The 26,129-nt window shown below is 34.9% G+C and overlaps 4 protein-coding genes across 4 annotated transcripts; 3 read left to right on the plus strand and 1 right to left on the minus strand.

Moving 5' to 3' along the window:
• Window positions 1-2,533: 2,533 nt before the first annotated feature.
• On the minus strand, window positions 2,534-5,897 carry LOC120772094. The gene is made up of 4 exons (XM_040100500.1): window positions 5,479-5,897; window positions 4,925-5,415; window positions 4,153-4,519; window positions 2,534-2,949 (listed from the first exon to the last, which is right to left on the minus strand). Exons 1-4 carry the CDS (start codon window positions 5,726-5,728, stop codon window positions 2,759-2,761), a joined length of 1,299 nt encoding a protein of 432 aa, XP_039956434.1. The 5' UTR covers window positions 5,729-5,897; the 3' UTR covers window positions 2,534-2,758.
• A 6,030-nt stretch (window positions 5,898-11,927) lies between these two features.
• LOC120771531 (rho-associated protein kinase 1-like) lies at window positions 11,928-15,874 on the plus strand. The gene is made up of 4 exons (XM_040099590.1): window positions 11,928-13,289; window positions 13,385-13,489; window positions 15,278-15,365; window positions 15,449-15,874. The coding sequence occupies exons 1-4, from the start codon at window positions 12,051-12,053 to the stop codon at window positions 15,838-15,840; spliced, it is 1,824 nt and encodes a 607-aa protein (XP_039955524.1). The 5' UTR covers window positions 11,928-12,050; the 3' UTR covers window positions 15,841-15,874.
• Window positions 15,875-17,361: 1,487 nt separating this feature from the next.
• On the plus strand, window positions 17,362-19,420 carry LOC120769975. Its single transcript, XM_040097050.1, has 4 exons — window positions 17,362-18,527; window positions 18,584-18,688; window positions 18,779-18,875; window positions 19,374-19,420. Exons 1-4 carry the CDS (start codon window positions 17,397-17,399, stop codon window positions 19,418-19,420), a joined length of 1,380 nt encoding a protein of 459 aa, XP_039952984.1. The 5' UTR covers window positions 17,362-17,396.
• A 442-nt stretch (window positions 19,421-19,862) lies between these two features.
• LOC120771901 (coiled-coil domain-containing protein 96-like) lies at window positions 19,863-23,480 on the plus strand. The gene is made up of 4 exons (XM_040100178.1): window positions 19,863-21,070; window positions 21,136-21,240; window positions 22,911-23,007; window positions 23,085-23,480. Exons 1-4 carry the CDS (start codon window positions 19,970-19,972, stop codon window positions 23,456-23,458), a joined length of 1,677 nt encoding a protein of 558 aa, XP_039956112.1. The 5' UTR covers window positions 19,863-19,969; the 3' UTR covers window positions 23,459-23,480.
• The last annotated feature ends 2,649 nt before the right edge of the window (window positions 23,481-26,129 follow it).

Below are 26,129 nucleotides of genomic sequence, written 5' to 3' on the forward strand. Positions count from 1 at the left end.
CTATAGATAAAAATAAAATATATTGATATATTCATTTTTCACTTACATTTTTAAGGTAAGTAAAATAGGTTTAAAGACAAAAGTTATTGTTCATTTTATTGCCTACAAGCTTACCATATAAATTCTTTCGATACCCTAGTTTTTTAACCTTAAAACTTTAACTTTAACTTTAACTTTAACTTTAATTTTAACTTTAACTTTAACTTTAACTTTAACTTTAACTTTAACTTTAACTTTAACTTTAACTTTAACTTTAACTTTAACTTTAACTTTAACTTTAACTTTAACTTTAACTTTAACTTTTTAACTTTAACTTTAACTTTAACTTTAACTTTAACTTTAACTTTAACTTTAACTTTAACTTTAACTTTAACTTTAACTTTAACTTTAACTTTAACTTTAACTTTAACTTTAACTTTAACTTTAACTTTAACTTTAACTTTAACTTTAACTTTAACTTTAACTTTAACTTTAACTTTAACTTTAACTTTAACTTTAACTTTAACTTTAACTTTAACTTTAACTTTATCAATGCGTTTTCAACTCGAGTGAAATTTCAGCACAACTTCTACTATGAGCAAAAAATAGTAAGACTTTTTTTATAGTTTTAAAATACTTTATTTATTCTTTAAAATTTATGTCGTCCCTCCCAAAGTAATCCCCCATGGCCCCAATATACTTGTTCAAACGTTTTTTTCAATCCTCGAAACAGTCGTTAAAGTGAATTTCTTCAATTGACACAAAGTAGTTTCCCCGGGGCGGTCGTTTGAGTTTGCTAAATAGTCAGAAGTCACACGGAGCTATAGTAAATCAGGCGAATACGGTGATTGCGGCATGATATTGGTTCAAAATTTAGCGAAAAACTCACGAAGATTCAATGCAGTATGCGACGATGTATGATCATGGTGACACATAACACACAAAGAGTATTCCTTGTTGACTGTTTGACTGGTCGGAAGGAATTCGGAGTGCACCACGATTCGATAATCAAAAAAACTGTCAACATAACCTTGATTACTGACCTACTTTGGTGTGTTTTTTTCGGCTTCGGCTCAACTTTGCCACGATTTTCGGCCGATTGATCGGCTGTTTCCGGGTCATAAGCATAGATCCAAGTTTCGTCGCCATTAATAATATGTTTCATAACACCGAAAAGCATTATTTCACAAACGTTCACGCCACGCTGTTTTTCGAAAAAAGTGATGTGAGTGATTTTGGCAATCATGCTTTCACTTTTCGAAGGTCCAAATGATCTTTCAAAATGGTTTTTGCTGATTCCTCTGATATGCAAACGATGCCAGTAAGATCTCTGTCTATTAATCATCGGTTCTCAAGCACCAATTCTTTCATTTTATTGACGTGTTGATCATCAGTTGACGTTGATGACCGTCCTGGACGTAACTCCTCGTTAACGCATTCTCTACCCGCTTTGAATAATTTTTGCCTATCGAACACACTTGCTCGCGACAAACAATTATCACCGAAAGCCTTTTCGAACATTCCGAACATTTCGGCAACACAAATTTGATTCCGATCACAAAATTTAATGGAACTTCTTTGTTAAATAATTTCACTCATTGTGAAAATCGCCAAATCATTGAGTTTTTTTTATAGAAAATTTACTTAATTTTTCTGATGATATACAAATAAAAAAGCTTTCAATAATTAGAAATTTTCAGAAACTAGAGTCATCTTAAAAGCAAAGTGGTTCTATTTAACAAGCGCCGACTGTATGTAGTAACAGAAAAGCCAAATATTATCTAGTCTAGGTATTAATAATTTGATGCGTACTTAAGCAATGCTGAGACAAGCAATTACATACAAAACTGTCTATAATTTTTGTTTTTGTACCAAATCTTATCGTTCCAGCTTTGTATAGCGTCGAAAACTTCACCTCACTAATGATTGAGTAATGAACACAATAGCTTCTATTATAAATTGGGAATCACACTTGATTACTACGTACTACAAAAATATAAAAAAACAAAAACAAAAAAAAAACAAGAAAAACGTTAACTTGTGTGCATCGAAACTATAATACCCATCACATGCAAAAACAATTTCATACAAGAACTTGATTTGGATTTATTTGGCCGCTGCAAGCTTTAGCGCTCCGATCTGAACAATTTCTTTGGCAAGTTTTTGATCGCTTAGTTATATACCATAAAGCTCCGATATCGATGATTCTAACAAATGAGCAGCTTCTTTAAGAAAAAGGACTTGCACAAATCTTCAAGTCGTTATCTCAAAAACTGACTCGTTCGCGTATGTATAGACAGATGGACATACAAGTAGCTAAGTCGACTCAGCTCGTCATGCTGATGATTTACCTCTATATTTTATAAGGTCTCCGATGTTTCCATCTGGGTTTGTTTGTGGCAAACTTAATATACCCTGTTCAGGGTATAAATAGACATGATTAGAGTGTTAAATGTAACTGGACGAGAAGCAATTAACTGCCGTTACTCAGCATGCATATTTTAATACACATATACACACATCCATACAAGTTTTCAAATAGCAAAAACAATCATTCGTAGTCGCAATGCACAACAAAACACAATATTTTATTAAGTCAAAAGCTCTCCACCATTCTAATTGCTCATCGTGAAATAAATTGCATTTTATCATACACGTCTGTATAGACAACATTTTTCAACAATAATTACTAATATACCGATTAAATGGGTGTGTATATAAGTAAGTAAGAATGTGACTGTTTGTATAAAGTATTTACAGCTTAAATACCATATGTGTTTTACTCAAAAGCACCGCGATAATAAAGCCATGGCAAGACAACTTCGGCGTGTTCTCGATATCGTTTGCTCAGATACATTCGCTTTTTGAATTCCACACTTTCCGGCGAAGTGCCCATTAAGTTTTCCAGTGTAGCATCAGGACTTGGTTCGAGAAGCACAATAGCCATATGACCATGAGCAGCAAATAAACCTGTAAGATAGTAAAACGATTTAGAATACATAAATTTTAAAAACAAAAAAAAAATTCGAAATAGTTTCGAAGAAGAAAGATTTAAGTTAAAAAACAAGTTAAGTAAAGCAGAAATGTTTAGTAATAATGATGAAGTAGAACAAATTAATAAACATATTTTATTCCGATAAAAGAAACAAATGTTAAAAATAAAAAAAAATCGGAATAATTTCGAAAAAGAAAACTTATAATTAAAAAACAAAATAAAAAAATATAAATATTGAATGATAACTATGAGAATTATCAAGTTGATTATTATTATTAATTATATGTTTTTGTAATAAAAAACTTTTTAAAAATATTTTAAAAAACTTTTTGAAGTATGTTATTCATTAATAGAAAGTTGTTGACGAAATACTAAAACAAATATTTGGGTACGTGAAAGACGCCAGTTTCATGAAAATATTTCACTATGCAGAGTTGCCATACCGTTTTAAGTATAATATCCGTATCGTTAATTTGAAAATGTATAATGCTAATGGTGATCTAAATATTCCTGTATTTGCCAAAGCTTAATTCTTTCAAAAAATTTTGGAATAGGGTTGCCACATTTATCATTTTTTAGAAAAATAATACTATAAAAATGTTAAATGAAAATATTCACACATTTCCAAATACTTAATTAAAAAAAAAAATCGGAACAGGGTTGCCACCGCTTAAATTTTTTTAGATAAATGACAGTATCAAATGTTAACAATTAATATTTATATAATTTCTAAAGATTAATTTTTCAAAAATATTGCAACAGAGTTGCCACAGTTTAATTTTTTTTTAATAAATGACAATGCAAATATAGACTAAACAGAGATATTTACGCATATGTATGTATATAAAAAAATATTTATATGGTATTTGGTGGCTTATTTTCCAAAAAAAAAAAATTGAAGCAGGGTTGCCACATTTAATTTTTAAACAAGTATGTATTTCTATATATTTAGAGGCTCATTTTTTTAAAAAATATTGGTACAGGGTTGCCACATTTCAATTGTTTTAAATAAATGATATAACAAAAATTAAAAATTTTGGCTTAAAACTTTTTTACTAAAACTGATGTGTGCAAAAAAATCTTACTGAGACAAAAATATTTTTTTTTTGTAAAATGCTCAACCAATTTCAAATTTCAGTCAAGCATCAAATTTCTCCACTTCTTAACACAATACTCACCAAAAATACCATTTTTATAAAGCGCTATATGAATATCCTTCAAGGTGGGCAGCTTCTTGGGATATTTCAACAGCTTCAAATTTTCCACTAGATTATCATGATAATACTTTACAAAGTAATCGAAATGTTTCAGCTTGACTTCCAAGCTCGTTGAAGATATCAACAAATTATAGAGATCATGCACCGGTGTGCCATAACGGCAACATTGAAAATCGACGAAATAAGTTTCCTTGATCTTGCCGGCAGCATCATATTGAAACATTATATTGTTCACCCAGAAATCGCCATGATTTAGTACATTAAATTCATTTGGATCGCTCTGCAACATGGACCCAAAATCGCCAGCCACTCTTTTCTGACATTGTTCCTGCAGGGATGTCAAGTCGAATTTACATATATTAAATATTTATTATATTACGTACACTACTAAGTGCACACAAGGTAAAATTGATTGAATCGCAACTTTTTAGTTTATTTGATGCGGGTGCAAATGTGTCTACGTATATTTGATAAAACAACTTAACTCACTTTTTACACTTAATTCACTTAATTCGCTTGTAAACATTTAATTTGGGCGCTCATATGCAAATTTAATATTTTATATTAATTTTAAAGGTCATAACTTTTCTAAGTCCATTTTTGCCTTAATTCATTTCTACTTCAAAGAAAGACCTATACACTTACACCTTACAGCTTGAGAGATAAAAAATGCCAAGTCAAGTTAGGTTTTTTTATCAAATAGTCACCGAAATGTATGCACATAAACACTTACCATGGCATCTTTGTACACTTCGTAACCGTTAAAAGCGCTCACACACTCGTTGAATAATTTTGTTGATTGCTCATTCAAATCTTTCATCATTACTATGAATTCTTCGGTGAAAATGCCAGTGCTTACAACTTTGTCATATTCACCTTTGAGCGCTACGCGTGTAGCGGTGCCAGCATGCCATTGCGCCAACTTTATCAATGCCCTTTCGGTGTGTTCTTTATCGAGACCTTCTAAGCGTTTAGCATTTCTACAGCCAAGCAGTCGCAAATCTTCCATGAGTATAACACCGTATTTGGATGGTGTTTCGAGTTCATAATAATTTGCGCCGAATTTCACTTCAACACCCGCATCACTATAGAGTTTCTCCAGCTCTGGTATGACAGTATGATACATCATGGTCTCTACATCGAACACATTGGTACCCTTCAACAAGTTCTGCACCCATTCTATTGGCAGTTTTAACATATAAGACACCTGCTGCGTGTTTCCGGCTAAAATTTAGAGTTTATTTGGTTAATATTGTGTATTATTTGAATTTCAAGGTCAAACTCAACTTTTTAACTCAACTACGAGCCGCACTGAGGTCATAATCGTGCTATAGTTATCGCCCGCCTCTTGTGTTGGCTCAATGGAAAAACTTTTGATTTGCTTAAAGTCGGGAACATTTTGTTCGAGCAGTTTCACAAATAAATCAGCCTTAAGCCAGTCGGGAAATTTATTAGCATTATTAGCGGTAGTTTGTGTAGCACATTTGTCCGTGTCCGGTTCGGTCTTATTGTTTACATTTGCATCAGCTGTTGACATGTTTGCAATGTTTTATTACTCTCTCGTGTCGCTCAAGATAACGCGCTCTCACTTGTAATTCGTTTCACACAAAATTACATGAATATTATTTTAGCAGTAGAAGTTGTATGTCTGGCACGATCGGCGTCTGGCGCGAAACTATTTGTATATTAGTGGCGCACTGGCACAAATGGGCAAACAAGTCAACTGTCTGCGCTTTACTACTAAATTGTGTAACTACAGATATGTGGGTATTTATTATATATATGCATATACATATATGAGAAAACGTCAAAAATCCAGCAAAGCTTTTTGTGGCCCCTATTAAATGTGCATGTGTGAAAGCTGATATCTAATAATTGTATTTCATCATTTAGTATCTTTATGAAATTCGATTGAAGAACTTTTATAATTGAGAAATATAACGCAATTCAATAAACAGCACTACTTATGGCGAACTTTTAATTGAAATTTATAATTTTACACTCTTGAAAAATAGCTTCTTTCATTATGCTTCTATTAGAAAATTACATAATAATTTTTACAAAATTTTCATAATTTATACAAGGCGACAACAAAATAATAATGACAACACATTTATAAGTTATACTTATTTCATACACTAACTGATTTATTATTAAAAAAATTATTATTTAAAAAATCCATAAATAATAAAATTTAAAAAATGTGGCAACCATGTTCAAAATTTAATTAGTATTAATTAAATAATTAAGGATTAAACAATTAAAGTAAGAAAAATAAATTTCAAATTTTAAAAATCTATATACAAATAATTGATTTAAAAAACGTGGCAACCCTGTTTAAAATTGTATTATTATTAATTTAAAAAAATCAAACCTTAAATAATTCTCTAAGTTTTCTCAAAAAATCAATTTAAAATTTTTAAACCTTTTTATTAAAAACAGGTGGCAACTCTAAAAAATAATTCTTAATTTTACATGTTAATGGTATATACATACATACATATGTATTATATGTATCTTTTTTAATGAAGTTTTTATTAATGACCTTGGGAATATTCTTCTTCCTTTACTATGTTTCTATTACCGATAATTGTAGTATATAATATATATTTTATTTAACTATATACATACATATATAAGGAAATTTAAAAAAAATGTTAGCTCTGTTTTATTTACTTTCTTAAAAAATCAAACCCTTAAACATTTCTTTAAGTTTTCTCAAAAAATCAATTTAAAGTTTTAAAACATTTTTTATAATTTTTTATGTAAAGAAATTCAAAAAATCATTTTTTGATAATTTTCTTAAAAAATGTAACCCTCAAACAATTCTATGCTTCCTCAAAAAACCGATTTAACATTTTAAAACCTTTTTATTAAAATAAGATGGTAACTCCAAACAGAAATTAATAATTTTATAAACCAAAATTATTAAATTTTCATAAAAGACTTTCCTCGACATCCGATATTGTGAATATATACATATGTAGTTTAGTTTATTAATTATTAGAACAAAAAAAAAATAAAAGATTGGCAACACTATCAAAGTTCTTTTCAGCATCAAAATTTCGAATTATTTTGTATATAACTCTACAAGTCAAGTTCAATGCCCATTAACAGTAAACGTATTATTTATTTAGCAGCTCATTGCTCCTCTGTAGCGCAACATGAATGGGAATTTACATTTTCGGTGCAAATGCACTCGTTTGTAGACGTGAGAAGTGTATTCAAGATATAAATTTCAAAGGGAATATAATTGAAAAGTAAATCGCTACTAGTTAGTATGCGAAATGAAAATAAGCCAGAGCGATTTCTTTCAACTCCAGAAATTCAGTTCCAGTTGAACTGAACTTAAATCAAGTGTGATTTAAAACCTTTTAGAGTATACCAAATTCATTGACATAACACTATCAGCAGAAAATAGTAAGACTTTCTTCAGAATTTTAAAATTCTTAATTTATTCTTCAAAATCTACGTCGTCCCCCTCAAAGTAATCCCCATTTGCCCCAATACAGTTGTGCCAACGTTTTTCCAATCATCGACGCAGTTGTTAAAGTCAATTTAAGAAGAAACATTCAATGCGCACAGCGAATGTCTTCCACTGACTCAAGAACGTTTGAGTTTGCTGAAAAGCCAGAAGTTACACAGAGCTAAATCAGGTGGTTCCGGCACGATATTGGTTGAAAATTTGGCGAAAAACTCACAAAGATTCAATGCAATATTCGACGTTACATTATCATGGTACAAAAACCAAAAGTTTTCGGCATTATAGGCCAGCCTTTTTACATATATGTAGCTTAGCGCAAACGACGCATAATTTTCAAACAGTATTCGTTGTTGAAAGTTTGGCCGGTCGGAATAAATTAGGAAGGCACTACACCTTGATAATCGAAGAAAACTGTCAACGTTTTTTCGGATCATCTTTGCCACGATATTCGGCCGATTGATCGTCTGTTTGCTGGTTGTAAGCATAATGATAATACGTTTGATGGCATTCTGGTAGTCAAAAAGTGTTATTTCATAGACGTTAACGCCTCGCTGTTTATCGAAACTAATTTGCAACCAATCCTGCTTTTTAGGCCCAAATGATCTTTCAAAATGTTTTTACTTATTCTTCCGATATTGCAACGATGTCAGTAAGATCTCTAACTGTTCTTCGTCGATTCTCAAGCACCTAATTCTTTATTTTATTTACGTGTTAATCATCGGTTGATGCTGAGGGCCATCCTGGAGGTGGTTCGTCATCAACGCGTTCTCGACCCTCTTGCAATAATTTGTACTAATCAAAACCACTTGCTCGCGACGAACAATTAACACCGAAGGCCTTTTCCAACATTCTGAACATTTCGGCAGCAGATAATTGATTTCACGCAATTGGCAGCGGAAAGTGAAAAAAATATTTTTTGTAAACAATCAGAGTAAAAAGGCAGATCTTGTGTCTAAGGTTGATCAAAAGGAAACGAGTTTTATAAAGATAAAATATTCGGTCCAAAAAATTAGCAATAAATCCAGTTAAGTCTTCCAAATTCAAGATGCAGTTTTTTTTTGTTTTAGCGCTGTAAAACATTGCAAATTTTTCGTCCGATGCTGGTTGGCAGTCCAGGGCCGGCCCGTCCATTTAGGCAAGTTAGGAAATTGCCCAGTGCGCAAAATTTTAAGACGGCATTTTGGTTAATATTCTTTATACATTTATACCCTGAATAAGTTGTTAAGGCAAAATACGCTTAGACATTGTCATGGAAATAGTTCTAAACACATACTTTTTATACCCCGAACTCAGTATATGTATTAAGTTTGTCAGGATCACTTCAAATGATCAGCGAGATGAGCTGAGTCGTCTGATCCGCGACCATCTGTCTGTATATACGCGAACTAGTTTTTGAGATAGATCTGAAATTTACAAAATCAAAGTTCTGGTGCGGACACGTTCAGAATGTTGGAAAAGGCCTTAGGGGATAATTGTTTGTCGCGAGCAAGTGTTTTTTATTGGTACTAGATATTCAAACATAGTCGAGAACGCGTTGACGACAAACCACGTCCAGGACGACCACCAATATCAACTGATGATCAACACATTAATCAAATAAAGGAATTTATGCTTGAGAATCGACTTTTTTCGTGAATTTTTCACCAAATTTTCAAACAACATCGGGCTTCGTGTAACTTTTGGCTATTCAGCAAACTCAAAGGACCGCTCCGAATCGTTTTGAGTAAATTGAAAACATTAATCCAGAATTTTTTTGGAAAAAATTTAAAATTAATGTTATATTATTTTATATAAAATCAAAAAATTTTTATACATATCTATCCTTTAACTATATTTTAAGATTTAGTATTAACAAAAATATTTATTTGGAAATGAACTACTGCTGATCTCCGGGAGCTCCTCCCAAGAAAGACGTTTTGCGGTGACCACCATATCTCTAAACTGAATTAGTATTACATTTTTTCTTACTTTTTCTTTTCCCTTTTTTGCTTTGTCGCAGTGACTTTTCCATTCTGGTAATTCAGCTAAAACTAATTATATACTTAGGCATCTTTGGCGCAAAGTCTAAAAACTTTATCGACGAGTCGAATCCATTGAGCTCGATCAAATACGGCGTAGAATATCATAATCACTGTTAGAAAGCTTTTTAATGTAATTTATAAATTTGTTCACAATTACAAAGGCATTGTAATGTACTTAACACTGAATTTTATTATGGCCTTGAGAACATAAGTTATGCCGTTGGAGTGAAATTAAATAAACGAGCTTGTCATTGGATGATGTGATGAGTAAAACGTAGAAGAAACACAGCGATATACATATTTGTTGTAGATATACATAAGTTAATCAGTAAGTATACAAGAAATGATATAAGAAGAAAAAGGAGCAAAAAATTATCTTAAGAATTTAGTTAATAAAAGTATTAGCTCTTGAATAGTATAACTGGGAAATTGTAAGATTAAGCTAGTCGATTAAAAATTCCTTAGGCCGTTATAATCGATCAGTGGTCGAGCAAACTGAAATCAGCTCTGTTAGAAAATTTGTCTGTATTCTACATAGTGAGCTTAGGAATGAGTCGAGGCTTGTGAGGAGGGTTGATGGATGAATACACTATCGGGAACTATCCGTCAGCTCCAATTCCTGACCAATGCAACATCTTAAAGGTAGCAGTAATAACTACCCACTCCGATAGTATGTTAGCGGTATTAGCCCATAGCTCACTGACTGTGCATTCAAACTAGTGAAGTAATATCAAGACTTCTGATCTCCAGACATCGAGTTAGTACACGATTAGATTGATTTGAGTGCCCGGCGAAAGCGGTATTGCAGTATAGACTCAGTCTCCGTTTGTTTCTCGTCGTACTCGTATGTATATACACACTAGTTAATATAGCCAATACAATTACTTGTTGCTTAATGTGTAAAGACATAACTGTTTATGTTCAATTTTATTATTCCTAAGTAATAAACTTCCCATACACCCTTATTTGCATACCATAATGGATGGCCTAAATGTGAAATATATTAAGAGAACATAATGTGTTAGCTATGTAGCTAAATGATTGATTATCATTTTGTTAATAAAGAGGAAGTTTATGATGATATCGCAAACAATATGACGAGAGTAATGTTAGTACTTGTATACATATGTATATTTACCAAAAACATTGAATCATCAAACAATTACAGATAATTTATTAGAATTTTGTAAACATTTAAATTTATTAGGTATGAAAGGATATAAAAAACAATTAAGTGGTGGACATAAATAGATTTGAACAATGTACTAAATGGTGATAATATACCTCACTTATTGAATGAGTTAAAGTCGCGGAATACATATATCACAAAACACTTCTTTCTACAACAGCCATAAAATTTAACTTCGTCCACAATTATATAACAAATAATGATTTTGTTTATCGAAATAGAAAGATATACTTGTACGTAGGTCACAAATTATAATTCCGAATTCGATTTTGTTATCAAAGGTTAACATCGAAAACCACTTTTTTGTTTCACAAAATATTCTCAATTAAGATCATCTTGAAGGATGAGTCATGTGTAGAAGTTAACAACAGAACTGCTGGTCTTTCCAACGGAGTAAAGGTCTACTTCTTCCTCTTCACAGCTGGAGTGTTTTCGTCCATTCGGACGACATGACCTAGCCAGAGTAGCCGCAGTCTTTCAATTCGCTAAATTATGTCAATATCGTCGTGTAACTCGTACAGCTCATCGTTTTATCGATTGTTATATTCGCCGTTGCCAATGGGCAAAAAACCATAAATCTTCCGTAGAACCTTTACCCCGAAAATTCATAACGTCAACTCATCGTCCATGCCTTTGCACCATATAATGAATAATGGTGACTTATAGAGTTTGGTTTTTTTATTCATCGAGAGATGACTTTAGTTCTTCACTCAGTCCGAGTAGTAGCTGTTGGCAAGAGTTATTCTGCGTTCGATTTCGAGGCCGATATTGTTGTTGCTATTAATACTGGTCCCAAGATAGACAAAGAAGAGTTTTAGTCAGAATTAAAATTGAGGATCTACGGTATTTGCAACGCTGTACTTACACGACGGTAAACGATGAAGTAGTAAATACATCCAAGCAAAAGACAGCAATACATTTAGAGAAACCCCACATTTATTTTAGAAATTATTGGCTTATATGGGTGCTTAGGTTTTTACTTCAGCTTTTGATTTGTTTTATTTTCATTTAAAAATATTTTATACACGGGGGGTACGCGTTTAATTTCAGTAACTAAATTACTGAACACTAGTATAACACATAAAAATATATCTTTATATATATACATATATTATAATTATATATTCATTTTGTAACTGTAAACTCGGAATACGGTCACCAAGTCATGGCGGAACAACCAACTTTAGTTTTACGTAAGAAGAAGAAGACACATACCTACGTGAAAGTGTCGAAGGAGGAAGCCGAAACCGAACAACCCAAAGACGTAGACAGCCTTTTACGCGCACAAAAAAGTGACGTGTCTTTGCCGGAAAGTATTGCATCAAAAGCCGCGCGATCATTTACAGCTGAAGAAAACCGTGAGTCGGACATTATGTCGCGAATATTTGATGACTCAATATTGTATGAAAGCGATTATTCAACTACCGAGACGGACGAAAGTGCATCGCAACATGGCGTCCCAGTAATGGAGAGTATGTATGTTGACTTACTACAAGTTTATGGAGGTATGCCAGATATCGACGAAGTCTCCGAAGATATAGACTCTCGAAAAAGTGTTCGAACTACAGTCGAAATTGAACCGGAGCCTACGGACGAAGGAATATTTGTGGATCCACTAACTGGTGAGACTTTATATGAGCGAAAAGTGCCGCCCATTCCAACTGCCGCCGTCGTCGAAGTTGGCGAAATGGGAGATGAAGAAGAAGAAGAAGAGGAAACTGAGACGGTGGAATTGCAAGCGGACATATCGATGTCTGAAGATAGTGAGATACTACAATTATTGGAACTCGAAAAAATAGAAACGCAAGTAGTTGCCAAAGATGAGCTTCAAGCTGATTCTTTAGAAGATTTTTTAACGAAACTAAAGGTGACTATAGTGGAGAAACCAAATTTTATGCAGCTTAAAGCAGAAAAGCTCGAACGTGAGAGAGTATTGAAAATAATGATGGCGGAAGCTGAAAAATTTCTAAATACCTTAATCGGAGAGGTTGTGGATGTCGTCGAGTATAAGCAACCTATGGAAATATTACGTAATAATTTAGATAAACATGCTGTAATGGAAGAAATCTTAGAGAAGGTGAACGAATTGGAAGTAGAACGTACCATACGAGCTGTTCTCAATCGCAGAGCTATCGAATTCTACAAACGTAAAAGATTATATCAAGCCATTACAGACGATTTACCCGATCAGGTTATGGAGTATAGAGAAAAGCTCAATTATGCTACGAAACAGTTGGATCGGGCACTCGGAATGGAACATGCGATGAAAATGAAATGGGAACACGAACAAAGCCAATTAAATGCAAGGCTCACGAAGATGCAAGAAAGTGCACAAGAGAAAGAGGACGAGTTTAAAGCATTGGTACTCCAGTCGCTTGTAAAAGAGAAAGGAAATTCCGAACCAGTGAGTTGATAGTACCAAAAGCATTACCTTGAATTAAATGAAGAACACAAATATGATAATTCTTTTAATTGCATATTTTACTTTCATTCCTTTAGATTATTACGAATATTTTGAACGAAATGTTTACAACATATAATGAAGTGTGCAAAACGTATCACGATCTCATTCAAGTACAACACACGAAAGCAGAACTTCAGAAGGTAAATGTTGCTAAACTAATATATCTGCTATACAGATATAATATATGATTTCAATTTTTATATATGCTGATCTCAAAGTTGAAACGTCACGAAACTTTCGAAAGCCAGGAGTTTTAATCGAACTTAGGAATTAGGTTATACTGGCTGACTGTCACCAGATTAAGGTTCAGTTTATTATAAATTGAGGACTAGAAAGAAGCATAAGAGGTGTTCCAGCGTCTCTCGTATGTCTAATTTCCTGCACTTTCAGCATGTAACCTCGTTACTTATACCCATCCGACTCACATATGAAATCAGTAGGTAGTCCTGCAGTCTTTTCGAGACCGTGTTAGTAAAAAACATGCGTATTTTTCTTCGCTGATCTTGATGATCCTGCATGTCCTTAACATTCCATCCGACGGAAATTTCATTATATTCCCTTTCATTTATTTTCTTCTTGTGTTGGCACGGTAGAGCCAGACGGAGGACAATCTGATCTGCTAAAGAGTGATACAAATAAAGGTACTTTTTCAATAGACTTTTTTTTGACAGATCACGTGTGAGTCGTGTCAAGCTGTCATGTTATTTTTATTCAATGCCATCTTGAGAGCATTCATTATTGGATAATATTCGACCGAATAGACCAGTACGCAGTGAAGAAAATATAACAGCCGCAACTTAGACTGTCCACGAGGACCGTGGAGAGTCGATTCAGTGGCGTTCTGGCTCAATGGGTATGTAAAAAAGTAAAATTGACACATTTGGCATGAAGATCAACTTGAAGAGATTGAAGAGCTGCCAATTCATCCTGAAAAAACAACGGTTTTGTGAGGTTTGTGGCCCGGTGGAATTATCAGTCCATATTTCTTTAAAAATGATGCTGGTGAGAACGTAACCGTTATTAATCGACTATTTGATACCTAACATTGAAACTCGTTGTGCGACGTAACCGCGGCCAATACCTATGATAATAAATTTTAATTAGTCTGAAATATTGACGACGACAACAGTAACCGTAACTTGGAAAAAAAAAGTGTTGACTGCTGTTGCACCGAAGCTATAATAACTTTCACAGGTGCATTTCTTATATTCTATAACTGAATCTCAAAACCGTTTGGTTTGTATCCAACAGAAAAGCGTTTGCTTGTTCTCTCTGCCCACGTTGTTTGCTATAAACAACCTTCAAGTCGAATTATGGTTACTCAGTAAGAGAGAACAATATTTTGTAAACTGCCTTATCTCGATTTTTATCGGTGAGTTTCAACAGCAGCTTTGTGCTAAAGCGGTTCCGTCAAAACAATGTATGCAAAGACTTTAGCGTTGCCTTGAACTAAAATCTAAGCCACATTTTGGGAAGATATCTTGCCAAATAAAAAAGTTTCCCTTACAAAGGCTTGATATCTCAAAAACTAAGAGACTTGTTCACGTATAAACAGACGGAACATTTTATATAGATATATATTATAGGGTCTCGGACGTTTCCTTCTGTGTGTTACAACCTTTATGGTAAACTTAATATACTCTGTTCAGGGTAAGTTTTCTTTGTTGCCTCAAAACCTTTCAACGTAAAGTATTGAAAATTATTATGAGTTAATGTGCTGATGGAGAAACTTTAGGTTATGATAATTTGGCTAAATATTGAATGTTACAAAATGCGATATGTGATGTATTACATTTGAGAGGTTTCCTGTTAACAAACCGTCCCTTTTGCAAACCTTTATTTAAGAGTACTAAAGATGAGATGGTTTATCAGAAACGAATATATTGTTTTCTAAATTTTATATTGGTTATAATACTTTTAACTTTCAGAAAGACGACTACATAGAATACGGCAAGGGATTGAAACAATATGTGATCTTACAAACGGAAACAAAAGACTTGCACAAGAAAGTTGAAGGTATACATAACATACAAGTATATAAAAAATATATAGAAAACTACTCTTACTCTCTTTTATTGGCGCCATTGTTTTCGAAATAGATCGCAGCGTGGAATTGGGCTATGTTCGTGCGCGTTGCAATCGAGATATTCATGCGCTCTCGAATATAAAAGTTAAAGGCGATATTGCGCGCATTATAAACGGCATAAAGAAGCAGAACCTAGCTTGTTTGCTGGAGGATAAGAAAAAATCTCGCGAGAAATTAGTTCATTTGAAGGAAGAACGCTTACGTTTACAGCGACAAATACGCGATTTGACATTTCAAACTGGTTTGTCCAGCAAACCGGTGCTGTTGAAAGATTACGATTCCACCGTTGAACAAGCTGAGGTGTTGGCTAAAAATATTGCGGCGTTACGTAAGCAGAAAAAAGATTTATTGGATAAAATAGCTAAAATTGAAACAAAGTGTAAAGCAAGGGAAGCACGTGGATAAACAATAAATATAACATTTTTCACATTCGTGGAAAACCGCAGGAAACTTATTTTTATTTGACGCTAGATTAGTTTTGCACTCTTCCCTCGGTCACGACAAGGAACATAGTTTTTAATTTTCGAGTCGGGCTTGGAAAGTCGATCTGGTAGAAGGTTAATTCCATTTGTCAGTAAGTCTCCAACTTAGATTTTCCGAGTTCAGTAAATAATATACAATCTGCTCAAATTTGACCCGGACTGACGAAAAGTTTAACTTTTTCACGTATTTTAACACATATCTTTTCACCCACAAAATCCAATTTTCCATATCTATATTTGTTAGAAGCCTTGGTAGTGTCCCTCGTGCATAGCCTTTTCAATGAACTCATGGCTCGTTAACCGGAGCGAATTTTTCAGTTTCGAAATCAAATAAAAGTCATAGGGAGTCAAATCTGGTGAATACGTTATCTGAGCAATGTCTAACGCTTTGTGTTTGGCCAAACCGTCAGTCTGTGACTCCATCTGTCATTTACGACAAATTACTTCACATCGGTGGCCGCAGCATCCACGCCATTGGATTCGCAGTCCGCTTTCTTCAGACTGAATAAGGAAGCGAAGCAAATGGGTCTGGTAATGAACGAGGGCAAGAAGAAATGTCTCCTGCGCGCCAGTCGTTCCGTTTTTTCGCTGTTTGGCGCCAATTGCAAATTCCAAGTCAAGCCAAGTCCTCCATCTGGTCTTTCCAACGGAGTGGTGGTCTTCCTCTGCTTCCCCCGGCGAGCACTGCATCAAACACTATCAGCCTGGAGTATTTTCATCCATTTGGACTAGCCTAGACGAGAGCCTAGCCAGCGTAGCCGCTGTCTTTTAATTCACTGAACTATGTCCATGTCGCCGTATATCTCATACAGCTCATCGTTCCATCGACTGCAGTATTCGCCGTTGCCAATGCGCAAAGAACCATAAATCTTCCACAGAACCTCTCTCTCGATAACTCGTAACGCCGACTCATCAGATGTTGTCATCGTCCAAACCTCTACACCACATAGCAGGACGGGGTTGATAAGTGACTTGTAGAGTTTGGTCTTTGTTCGTCGAGAGAGGACTTTACTTCTCCATTGCCTGCTCAGTCTGAAATAGCACCTAGAACAAGAGTTATACTACGTTGGGTTTCGAGGCTAAGATTGTTGTTGCTGTTAATGCTGGTTTCAAGATAGACGAAATTTTCTACGACTTCGAAGTTATGAAAGTTATGGCTGTCAGCAGTGACGTGGGAGCCAAGTCGCGAGTGCGACTACTGTTTATTTGATGACAGAAAATATCGTCTTTCGATAAATAAATACTTCGCTAAAATGTACTATACAAAATAAATATGTATTTTAATCACATTGGCTTTATGCTTCAACTAATTTTAAACTCATTATAATTTAATAAATCTCCATAAATTATACAGACTTTAATTCTATATCAAGTACATTTGTAAGAGAAACATATATATTTTTTTATTTATTTAACCATAACTTTACAATGAAGAAAAAGCGCCTAAGCGCTGATAATAGCAAAAAAACAACCGGAAGAATGAAAACTTCCGTAAGACATATCGGTTTGGCGATCCAAACTATGGGGTATCAACCCGTAGAAGAATTTGTTCGTTCAACAATCAACGAGGGGGAACAAACGCAGAATCGGCTCTTACGAATGAAATCTCAATATAAGATTAATGATACGGAGCATGAACCTAAAGAGCAAGTTATCGATTACCAAGAACCAGAAGATAAAAGCCAAGCTGAAGTTATATACTCAACGTTTTCTTATATATCATTGCTGAGAAAGTTAGAGCTTCTTAAGAAAAAACCTTCACCACTAAAATCACATTCATCTACTTTTCTTCAGAGCTTATTTCCATTGCCAGACACAAGTAATATGCTCAAACTTGAAGATAATCAAAGCTCTACTGAATCGACTGCTGAACAGTCAACGGACATTAATATTGATGAAACAAACGAAGCACACGGGGAACTTATGAAACCAGACGATAATGAGGTCTCAACAGAATTCTCTTCGGATACGACTGAAGACGATGAATTGTTGACCTGTCCGAGTATTTGTTTAGAAACTGAAACGAAAAAAGAGTTAAATTATGAAGATATTCATAATATAACACTGGAGAATAGAGAGGATACTGATGAAGAAGAACCGAATAAGTCACAGGTATTACCGCAAATACAGGATTCAATGAATAAACAGATGGTGTTTGACACGGAAGCCTTTCTCAGTGCACTTATAGCTGATGCTGCAGACAAATGCAAATATAATGAACCGAATACGTTTCTTCAGCATAACCTCGATAAGCCGCTTTTATTAAATGAGCTTATAAAAAAGCTCAGGGAATTAGAAGTTGAGCGAAAGAAGCGCATATATCTAATCAAAGGTGTAGGCATGTTTTGCAACAGCAAAGGTAAACATCGGGTTTTAGCTGAAGACGCTCCGCACAATATTGAGGCACTGAAGCAAAACTACCAAGAAGCTTTAATAGAACTCGATCGAACTTTAGGTAAAGAAGAAATCCTTAAAAAAGAAGTGGAAGTGAAAAAAACTGAACTTGAACGCAAGCTCTCAATGCTGCAGGGTAAAGACGATACAAAATTGCTGGAGTTGGAACGACTCATTGCAGAAACCTTTGGTGACAAAACAGAACACTTAAAAATGGTAAATTTTTTTCTTTTTAAATCATAAAATTTAGATTTCTGTTTATATATTAATAGATTGTTAAGACCGAACTAAATACAATGAGAAAAGTACGCGATGAAGTATCGGCACGACGTTGCGAGTTGATCCAAATACAGCATACGCATTTCATACTTAAGGAGGTAAGGTTGAATAATAAAAATTTAACATATAAGCAGCCAACATTTTTAAAATTTTCTAACTGAACTAAAAAAACTTTAAATTATACACAGAAAGTAGATAAGTTCAGAGATCTGAGCGATAGCGTGACATATTCTGACTATGAGCAAATGTATGGTACTGTTCTGGAGTTGGAAAAGAAATTGAGAGGCAAGAAAATTTTGCTTAATTCAATATTTATTCAATACCTATTTAATAACCCACTTCTGCTCAACGTATGTATATATTTTTAAAGAACGCAACGCTCGATGGTATAGAATGCGATCACGATTCCATAAGGCTGTACAAAAAAAGGGACACTACATGGAGCAGAAGACTTCACTTCAAGCAAAAGTTAGTATCCAAAAATCGATACTCCAGCAATTACAACTGGAATTGTATACTACTCGGGAAATAGTATATAAACTAAAGAAAGAACGAATGCGCATAAAAAATCAAATTTCAAAAGTGCATCTCGAATGTAGCTTATTCGATAAGCCGGCACTACTAATGGACTACGACGCGACCTTAGAGAAAATAAACAAAGCCAGTATAGATGTAAAGGTATTGCGTCAGCGTCATGATGATATTATATGTAAAATAGCACAACTTGAGCGTAATAATTTATTAAATTTTTGATTTTTTTTATAACTTAAAACATTGTTTCAGACTTTCATTTATTTCATTCACTATCTAGCAAGGATATTAGATTCTAGATGGGGTAAGTAATAGTTTCTACCGTTTTATTTTAGTTCGTTATAGGAAAAGTTGCGAAACTTCAACTCTTGCTCGATTTGTGATTCCTAATATTGGATGCCAGAAAATAGAATGTTTTATCTTGCAAAGTTATCCTTGAGGTTTTCAATTTCTCAATAACTATTTCGGACACTTCGACGAGAATATATTTTGTCAAACAGGCGGTCAAAGTACGCTCAGTACCTAAAAACAAGGATTGTGTTCATGTTTACTTCTTTTTGATTTCGTAATGATCTAGAAACCACGCTTTTTACAAACTATTGCGAAGGTATTGAAACTATGTGCTCTAGAGAGCTTGCATTCAAAACTATTTCAACCCAATACCGATACTACTTGTTTATATAATTTACATACATGTATGTTTTGTTTTTTTAAGGTAATATTTGTAAAGATTTTCTTGTTATTACACACAACATTACAACTGGGAGACACAGGAAAAAGATATTTTCATTGCTTTGTTAGAATCAGACAAATATACACAATTATATTTTATAATAACAGCATTTAACATGGAGAAAGACTCCGTTAGAATTGTAGAGGGGGAAGATGTCACATCTTATAAAAAAGAAGATTCAAAGTACAACTTTCAAGTAGGGAAATCAGCACTTAAGTCTAGTAAAGTAATGGAGCCCGAAGCTCCGGAGGAAAGGATATCGATTGAGGAAACGGCAAAAGTCACAACGGTGTTTGAAGTACTTGATGAAGATCTCTTGAGCAGTGAATCCGAATCAACAACATCATCGCGGGATGTTCGAGAAAGTGAAGAATCATCTGAAGATTTTTTTGAAAAATTAGGCACCATACCAGATATAGCTGCAATTGCCGTTGGAGAAACACAGATGGGCAAAGATGTTGGTTCTTTTGTTGATCCGCTAACCGGTATGTTGTATGAAAGTACCGAGGAGGAGGAAGAGGGCGATGAAGAAGGAATGGTTGAGGAAGAATCATCCACCACAGAAGATGAAGATATATCTGAAGATGAAGAATTATTGGAATTGCTTAAACGTGATGAAGAGGTTGAAGCGCCAAAAGTAATGGACGAAGCAGAGGTTTTCGAAACATTTATGGAAATGGAGAAAAAGCAAGTTATTGAAGAAATAACGGAATTCGACTGGATTGCATACGAGCGTGAAAAGGAATTAAAAAGCATAGCTGCGGACACAGTTATATTTCTTAAAGAACTAATCGTAGAGGTGGTTGAAAAGTCTGAATACGTCGATCCAAATATTTTCCTGCGACAACATTTGGACAAAGCCTCACTTATTGAGGAGATAACCAAAAAACTGAAGCTGCTTGAGGTAGAACAAAAGGCGCGTAGCTTTCTTAATCGGCGCGTTGCCGAATTTTTCTATCGTAAAGGGCAATATCGTGTTTTTACCGATGACCCACCAGAAACCATACTCGACGAAATGAACAAGCTAAAAGATGCCACCAATAAATTGGATCAAATGCTTTGCCGTGAGGAGGATCTTAAAAGTTCGACACAACAAGAAATTGCTAACACTCAGCAAGATGTGTCCGTTTTGCAAATAAAAAATCAAGAAAAACTGCAGGAGTTCGAAGAACTTGTAAAAAAATCTCTAGCTAAAAAGGGTGAGCACTTAACATTGGTAAGAGCGAGCAATTTTTACCGTTATGGGAACATTTCTATAACATCTTTTTCTGTTTGTAATAGGAGGTCGATAAGGATTTGCGAAAGATGGCAAAGTTACGTGAAGAAATCTCAGATGCACGATATATTCTAGTACAGAAACAACACTCAAACGCCACATTATCGGAGGTAAGTTCCAAGCTTTGTTACAAAGCTCTTATATATGGTAAAGTTTAAATAGTTTGGAAAGCATATTCGAAAATTATTTCAAAATTTTTTTTTATTAGTTGTCTCTTGCGTTTTATCTCAGCTCGTATAAAGGTTCATCAAATTTTTTTTCACGTTTGTTGTCGAACAGACATAAAGATGTGAAATTTTTCCAATATTGTGATTTTTATGAGCGATTTTTTTTACTTATTCCTGGTTCCAGTAAAATTACATCCTTTCGAATGTCACTTCGAACCCACTTATTTTATCCAGGAACAACGGCTGATATCCAAAGTGTTTAATACTCAGAATAATTGTTTAATATTTAGAATCTGTCTACTTTACGCTCGATGGATCCTTAAACCGACTGTTTTTTGTTTTTCCCCCTGCGGGTACGGGGGGACCCCTCCGGGTTCGAGGGGAAACCGAATATACCCGCGGTAAGGCATGCCTGTCGTAAGAGGCGACTAAGATCCTGGCCACCAGTCCAGGGCTATATGGAAGCTCAACTGGTCGTAGCTTCGGCTACAAGGTCAATACCAAAGACTTTAACCTGGTACCACGGGGAGCAGTAGCCAAAAAAAAACCAAACCCAAAGAAGAACTGACTTTGTCAGTCGAATGTGAAGTTGCATTGCAACCGGGTGCCGGACCCAAAGTACGGCAGAGGTTATAGATGGGCCTCGAGCCCGACCAAGGTGGTTAGTGTGTCCATGCCACACTGCCGATTGGTACTGAAAATCGTTACCCAATTTTCAGGGCGCTGATCGACGCATTGTATTGATCCGTTTGGACGAGAAGACATCTCTTAGAGATTATAAATACTTGGAGTTTAAGTGTGGGGGTGGACATATCGATGGAAAAAACGGTGACAATACTGCTTAAGGTCAGTTTGTCCTGAATACATTTTTGTATCAGAGGCAGCTATCTGATAGGTCGCGTTTGTTTTTGTTGGGCGGGGGGCCCGATGTACTCGGACATTAGGGATCTGGGTGGTTTGGTAATTAGCTGGACTGATGGACGTTAATATGTTAGCGGTGTGATCTTCACTAGTTGGAAAGCCGAACAGTTGGGGTCGTTTGCGCGTGAGTTGTTTAAGCTGCATTTAACTGTTTAACTGGAAGTTACGATTAGTTTTGTATGAGTGGTGTGTGTATGTGATGTGTGTATGGGATCTAACCTCTGGCCACCAGTACAAGGTCTAAACGGAGACATAACCTGCTCATGCAGACTGGCCCCTCGGGGAGTATCGTGGTCTTATGGTTACAACTCAAATGCGGGAAGAATTGACGCTTTGTCAGTTGAATGTGGAGATGCATTGCAACCGAGTGACGCACCCAAAGTAGGGCAAGGTTTAAGATGTGCCGCGAACACTACCAAGGAGGTTAGCGTGTCCATTTCATACTGACAGTTATACTGAAAATGTCTGGCATTTTCATGGCGCTGATCAGCGCTTTGACTTGGTCCGCTGTCGTCAGCAGGTACCCACATTAAACACACCGGGCGTTGTTTCGGAATAATTTTACTAAAATTTACTTTCATTCGGTTAAATTTTAATTTAAATTTAGTTACAGTTTTGCCAAGGGTTTTAAAATTATAGATAATCTCTAGATTTACAAATTTTACTTACTTTTTCAATTTAATATTCCACAGCAATTGAAGAAACTAGAGAATCTTGGCAATAATTTCCAGATGCGCGAATTTGAATCCTTACAAAATGAATGTCAAGCCCTGGATAAAAAAATTGAGGGTAAGTCATTTTTTCCCATTCAAATCCTTTCCCAAGATTTATGTTTTATTAATATCGATTTACATTTGCCACCGCAGAACGCAATGCTGAATTAGTTCGGTCACGTGTGCGCTGCAATGCTGACTTGCACGTTTTGGGTCATTTGAAGGAGAAGCAAGCTATGATTCGTAGCAAGATCAAAATTCAAAAATCATGTCTAGCAATGTTGCAGGCACAAAAATATACGGCACGCAAATGTATTTTCGATTCGAAGAAGCAACGCTCCGAAATGCGTAAAGAAATCAAAGAACTGAGCTACCAATGCGGCTTACTCGATAAACCGGCTCTAATGTTGGACTTTGACAATACGGTGGAACAGATCAATATTGTCATGGAAAAAGTGGATAAACTACGTAATAAGCACGATGAAATTCTACGTAAAATAGTTAAACTCGAAGCCAAATGCTTGTAAGCTCGTAACTGTGCATATTGCACCGGCCTTAGATTAATCAATAAATGATTGCGTAATCATTTTCAATATAATATCGAGTTTTTTGCGCCACATCAGGGCAATTTTTGTTCTGGAGAGTATATGCTAATGTATGGACTCGGTGTTGATACCATTCCATAGGTGAGTCACGGTTCTACAGTATTCAGTTGTATCTGCCGTTTTCTGGAAGCAGTATTAGGGTTGCCACATCAAGGAACACAGCAGAGCTGTTTGTATCCCAACACCGTCAAAAACCTGAGTAAAAATATTCTTTCGAATAATTACCAGTAGACTGATTGGTCGATAAGAATTAACCAGATATTCAGGTTTTCCGGGTTTAAGAATTAAAATAACCTCAGCACATTTCTATTGCGATGAGAAATGACAAAGTCTGAGCATTCCGTTAAAAAGCTTGACAATCATGCTGATTAATTTTTCGGTTAGCGCTTTAAGTACAAACGCAACGCATTAATTCTGTAATAACTTGTGACTTTTTGTTCGCCAACGCCTTGATCTCCTGCTGCACTTCTACAGCATCTATTTCAGCAATCGGAAATTCCATTTGACAAACAACATCCACAAAATTGCCGACTGTCGCATTGCTAGGTCCATCACTAAACTCGTTAGGAGTTGACGTGTCTTGGAGGTGTGTGGCAAATACCTCGGCTTTCCCTGCATAGGTCCTGCAGCAATGGCCTCTGCTGTTTAAAATTGTTAGACATCTAGCTATCGGCTTATTGTTTTGTCTAGTCGCATTCCAAAGACTGTTTACTGGATATCATTGTTTGGCATAAATCCTAACGCCTCTAGGGACTTGTTGCGAAATTTCTAGAGAACATGCATCAGCTCTTTTGTGACACAATTGAGAATGGCTTTGTCGTTAGGATTTCTACTGACTTTCCTTGCATGCCGAGAACACAAGAGATTGAGAAAGAATAATAATTGTATCTGCTTTGGTAATATGTAAGAGATAAATATTTTCGACACCTGCCTTTATACTACGAGATCATAATTTTTGGCTGAAAAACTCTGCATATAAGTTGCCAAGAAAAACGACCAATCAACCAACAAGACTATTTGTAACGACCGACAACTTTATTTTATACACTTCAGCTTCAAGACGTGGTGCATCCTCACCAAGTTTGGCGAACCAATTTTTGTATTGACATTCGTTCAAGGCATCTTCTCCATACACATCACATAATTTTCGCCTTACTTCAACTGCATTTTTACTGTTTTTTTTTGATAGTAAAACAGTAACATTTGCCGTGCGTTGTTTTCGATCAAAAATCTTCGATAGAGCACCAAAATCAACTATTTCAAAAAACTGAAGAACTTTTTTTACAAACAAGCTTTACATTATCAGCTATTGTGAAGTTGACTGCGAAAAAATTCAGTAAGATCAGCTGTGGTCCTCAAGCGAAATTACGAAATTCTTAAAAATAGCTGGCTCGAACCCGGTTAACACTCATAGTTTGTTAAACAAAGTTCTTCACAATGATCCGCAGAACATTTTCCGCATACGCAATTTTTTCGTTTTTTTTAGCTCCCTGTAAATCGACCCGCTCTAATGCATATTTATATGTATGTGTTTCTTCATCGAGGCATAAGTTTTTCTCACAAGTAGCGGTAATAATTTCTTGTTTCCTGTCTCATTTTAATCAAAATAAATACGATGAGCATGACACTTCAATTATTAGCACACACCCGCAGATGTTGTTTTTGCCATTATTGTAGTTACACAACTGTTATTATAGATGCTTTCACTCATATTTTTGCTAAAAGTATAAAGTAGCTAGAAAAAGTAGAAAAATAGACTCACAATTATCAAAAGTTATTAAGCCAAAAGAGCGCTACTCTCGGAGCATGAATTAAACGACAATATATAGCATGTATGTATGTACATAAGTATGTGGGCCTAAGGGACTATAAAATTCGTGTAAACATATATATCGTCACCTGAAATGCAAACTAATGTAACAACATTTTCGGAAATTTAGAGTGGCATGAATGAAGCACGAAATAAAATGGAAAATGAGTGAAAAAAAATTTAAAATTGGTTAAAACTGGTTTATATCTGAGCGCAGAACCTGAAAATGTAGGACATGTGTAATATTATGTGTATGATTTTAAGTAGTGAGTCGTAATCAATAAGACACTCAATTTTAAATTTTTTGATGATATGTTATTTTGCATTTCAGATGACGATATATACATACAAGTATATGTATATAATTTGTATTAAGAGCTTTTTTGTGCTTTTAAATAAATAAAATTTTTATCTATGTTTAGACAACATCATACATATAAACAGGGCTTCAATAAAAGTGGATCGATATTAAAAGGAAACAAGAAAAAGTCAGCTTTGGCTGCACCGAAGCTATAATGTCTTTCACTAATGTATTTCTTATAACAAGCAAGAGCATAATATCTTGATTTTGGTCGGCCGAATTGTATGACAACTATATACTACATGTGAACAATATCTTCAGACTTCAAGCAATTTGTTCGACAGCTATATGGGTGGGCATAGAAGGTGTCTTTGGTACAACGGTCAGTATATTCAGCCATGGTGGCTGATGAAATATCCTCAAATGGGTTAAGGCTGATCGACTTAGCCGGGGTATGTTATCTGCAGTACGAGATTTCAGCA

The sequence above is a fragment of the Bactrocera tryoni genome, chromosome 3 (assembly GCF_016617805.1).
Source record: "Bactrocera tryoni isolate S06 chromosome 3, CSIRO_BtryS06_freeze2, whole genome shotgun sequence".
Lineage (NCBI taxonomy): Eukaryota > Metazoa > Arthropoda > Insecta > Diptera > Tephritidae > Bactrocera > Bactrocera tryoni.

Excerpts from the sequence above, each read along its gene's own strand:
- LOC120772094 (XM_040100500.1), bottom strand. The coding sequence starts at position 5,728 with ATGTCAACAGCTGATGCAAATGTAAACAATAAGACCGAACCGGACACG. Across the intron at positions 4,520-4,924 it reads AAGTGTACAAAGATGCCATG|GAACAATGTCAGAAAAGAGT; the intron begins GTAAGTGTTTAT and ends ACATCCCTGCAG. Across the intron at positions 2,950-4,152 it reads TTATAAAAATGGTATTTTTG|GTTTATTTGCTGCTCATGGT; the intron begins GTGAGTATTGTG and ends ACTATCTTACAG.
- LOC120771531 (XM_040099590.1), top strand. The coding sequence starts at position 12,051 with ATGGCGGAACAACCAACTTTAGTTTTACGTAAGAAGAAGAAGACACAT. Across the intron at positions 13,290-13,384 it reads AGAAAGGAAATTCCGAACCA|ATTATTACGAATATTTTGAA; the intron begins GTGAGTTGATAG and ends TCATTCCTTTAG. Across the intron at positions 13,490-15,277 it reads CGAAAGCAGAACTTCAGAAG|AAAGACGACTACATAGAATA; the intron begins GTAAATGTTGCT and ends TTTAACTTTCAG.
- LOC120769975 (XM_040097050.1), top strand. The coding sequence starts at position 17,397 with ATGAAAACTTCCGTAAGACATATCGGTTTGGCGATCCAAACTATGGGG. Across the intron at positions 18,689-18,778 it reads CGCATTTCATACTTAAGGAG|AAAGTAGATAAGTTCAGAGA; the intron begins GTAAGGTTGAAT and ends AATTATACACAG. Across the intron at positions 18,876-19,373 it reads GTTGGAAAAGAAATTGAGAG|ACTTTCATTTATTTCATTCA; the intron begins GCAAGAAAATTT and ends ACATTGTTTCAG.
- LOC120771901 (XM_040100178.1), top strand. The coding sequence starts at position 19,970 with ATGGAGAAAGACTCCGTTAGAATTGTAGAGGGGGAAGATGTCACATCT. Across the intron at positions 21,241-22,910 it reads CAAACGCCACATTATCGGAG|CAATTGAAGAAACTAGAGAA; the intron begins GTAAGTTCCAAG and ends AATATTCCACAG. Across the intron at positions 23,008-23,084 it reads CCTGGATAAAAAAATTGAGG|AACGCAATGCTGAATTAGTT; the intron begins GTAAGTCATTTT and ends TTGCCACCGCAG.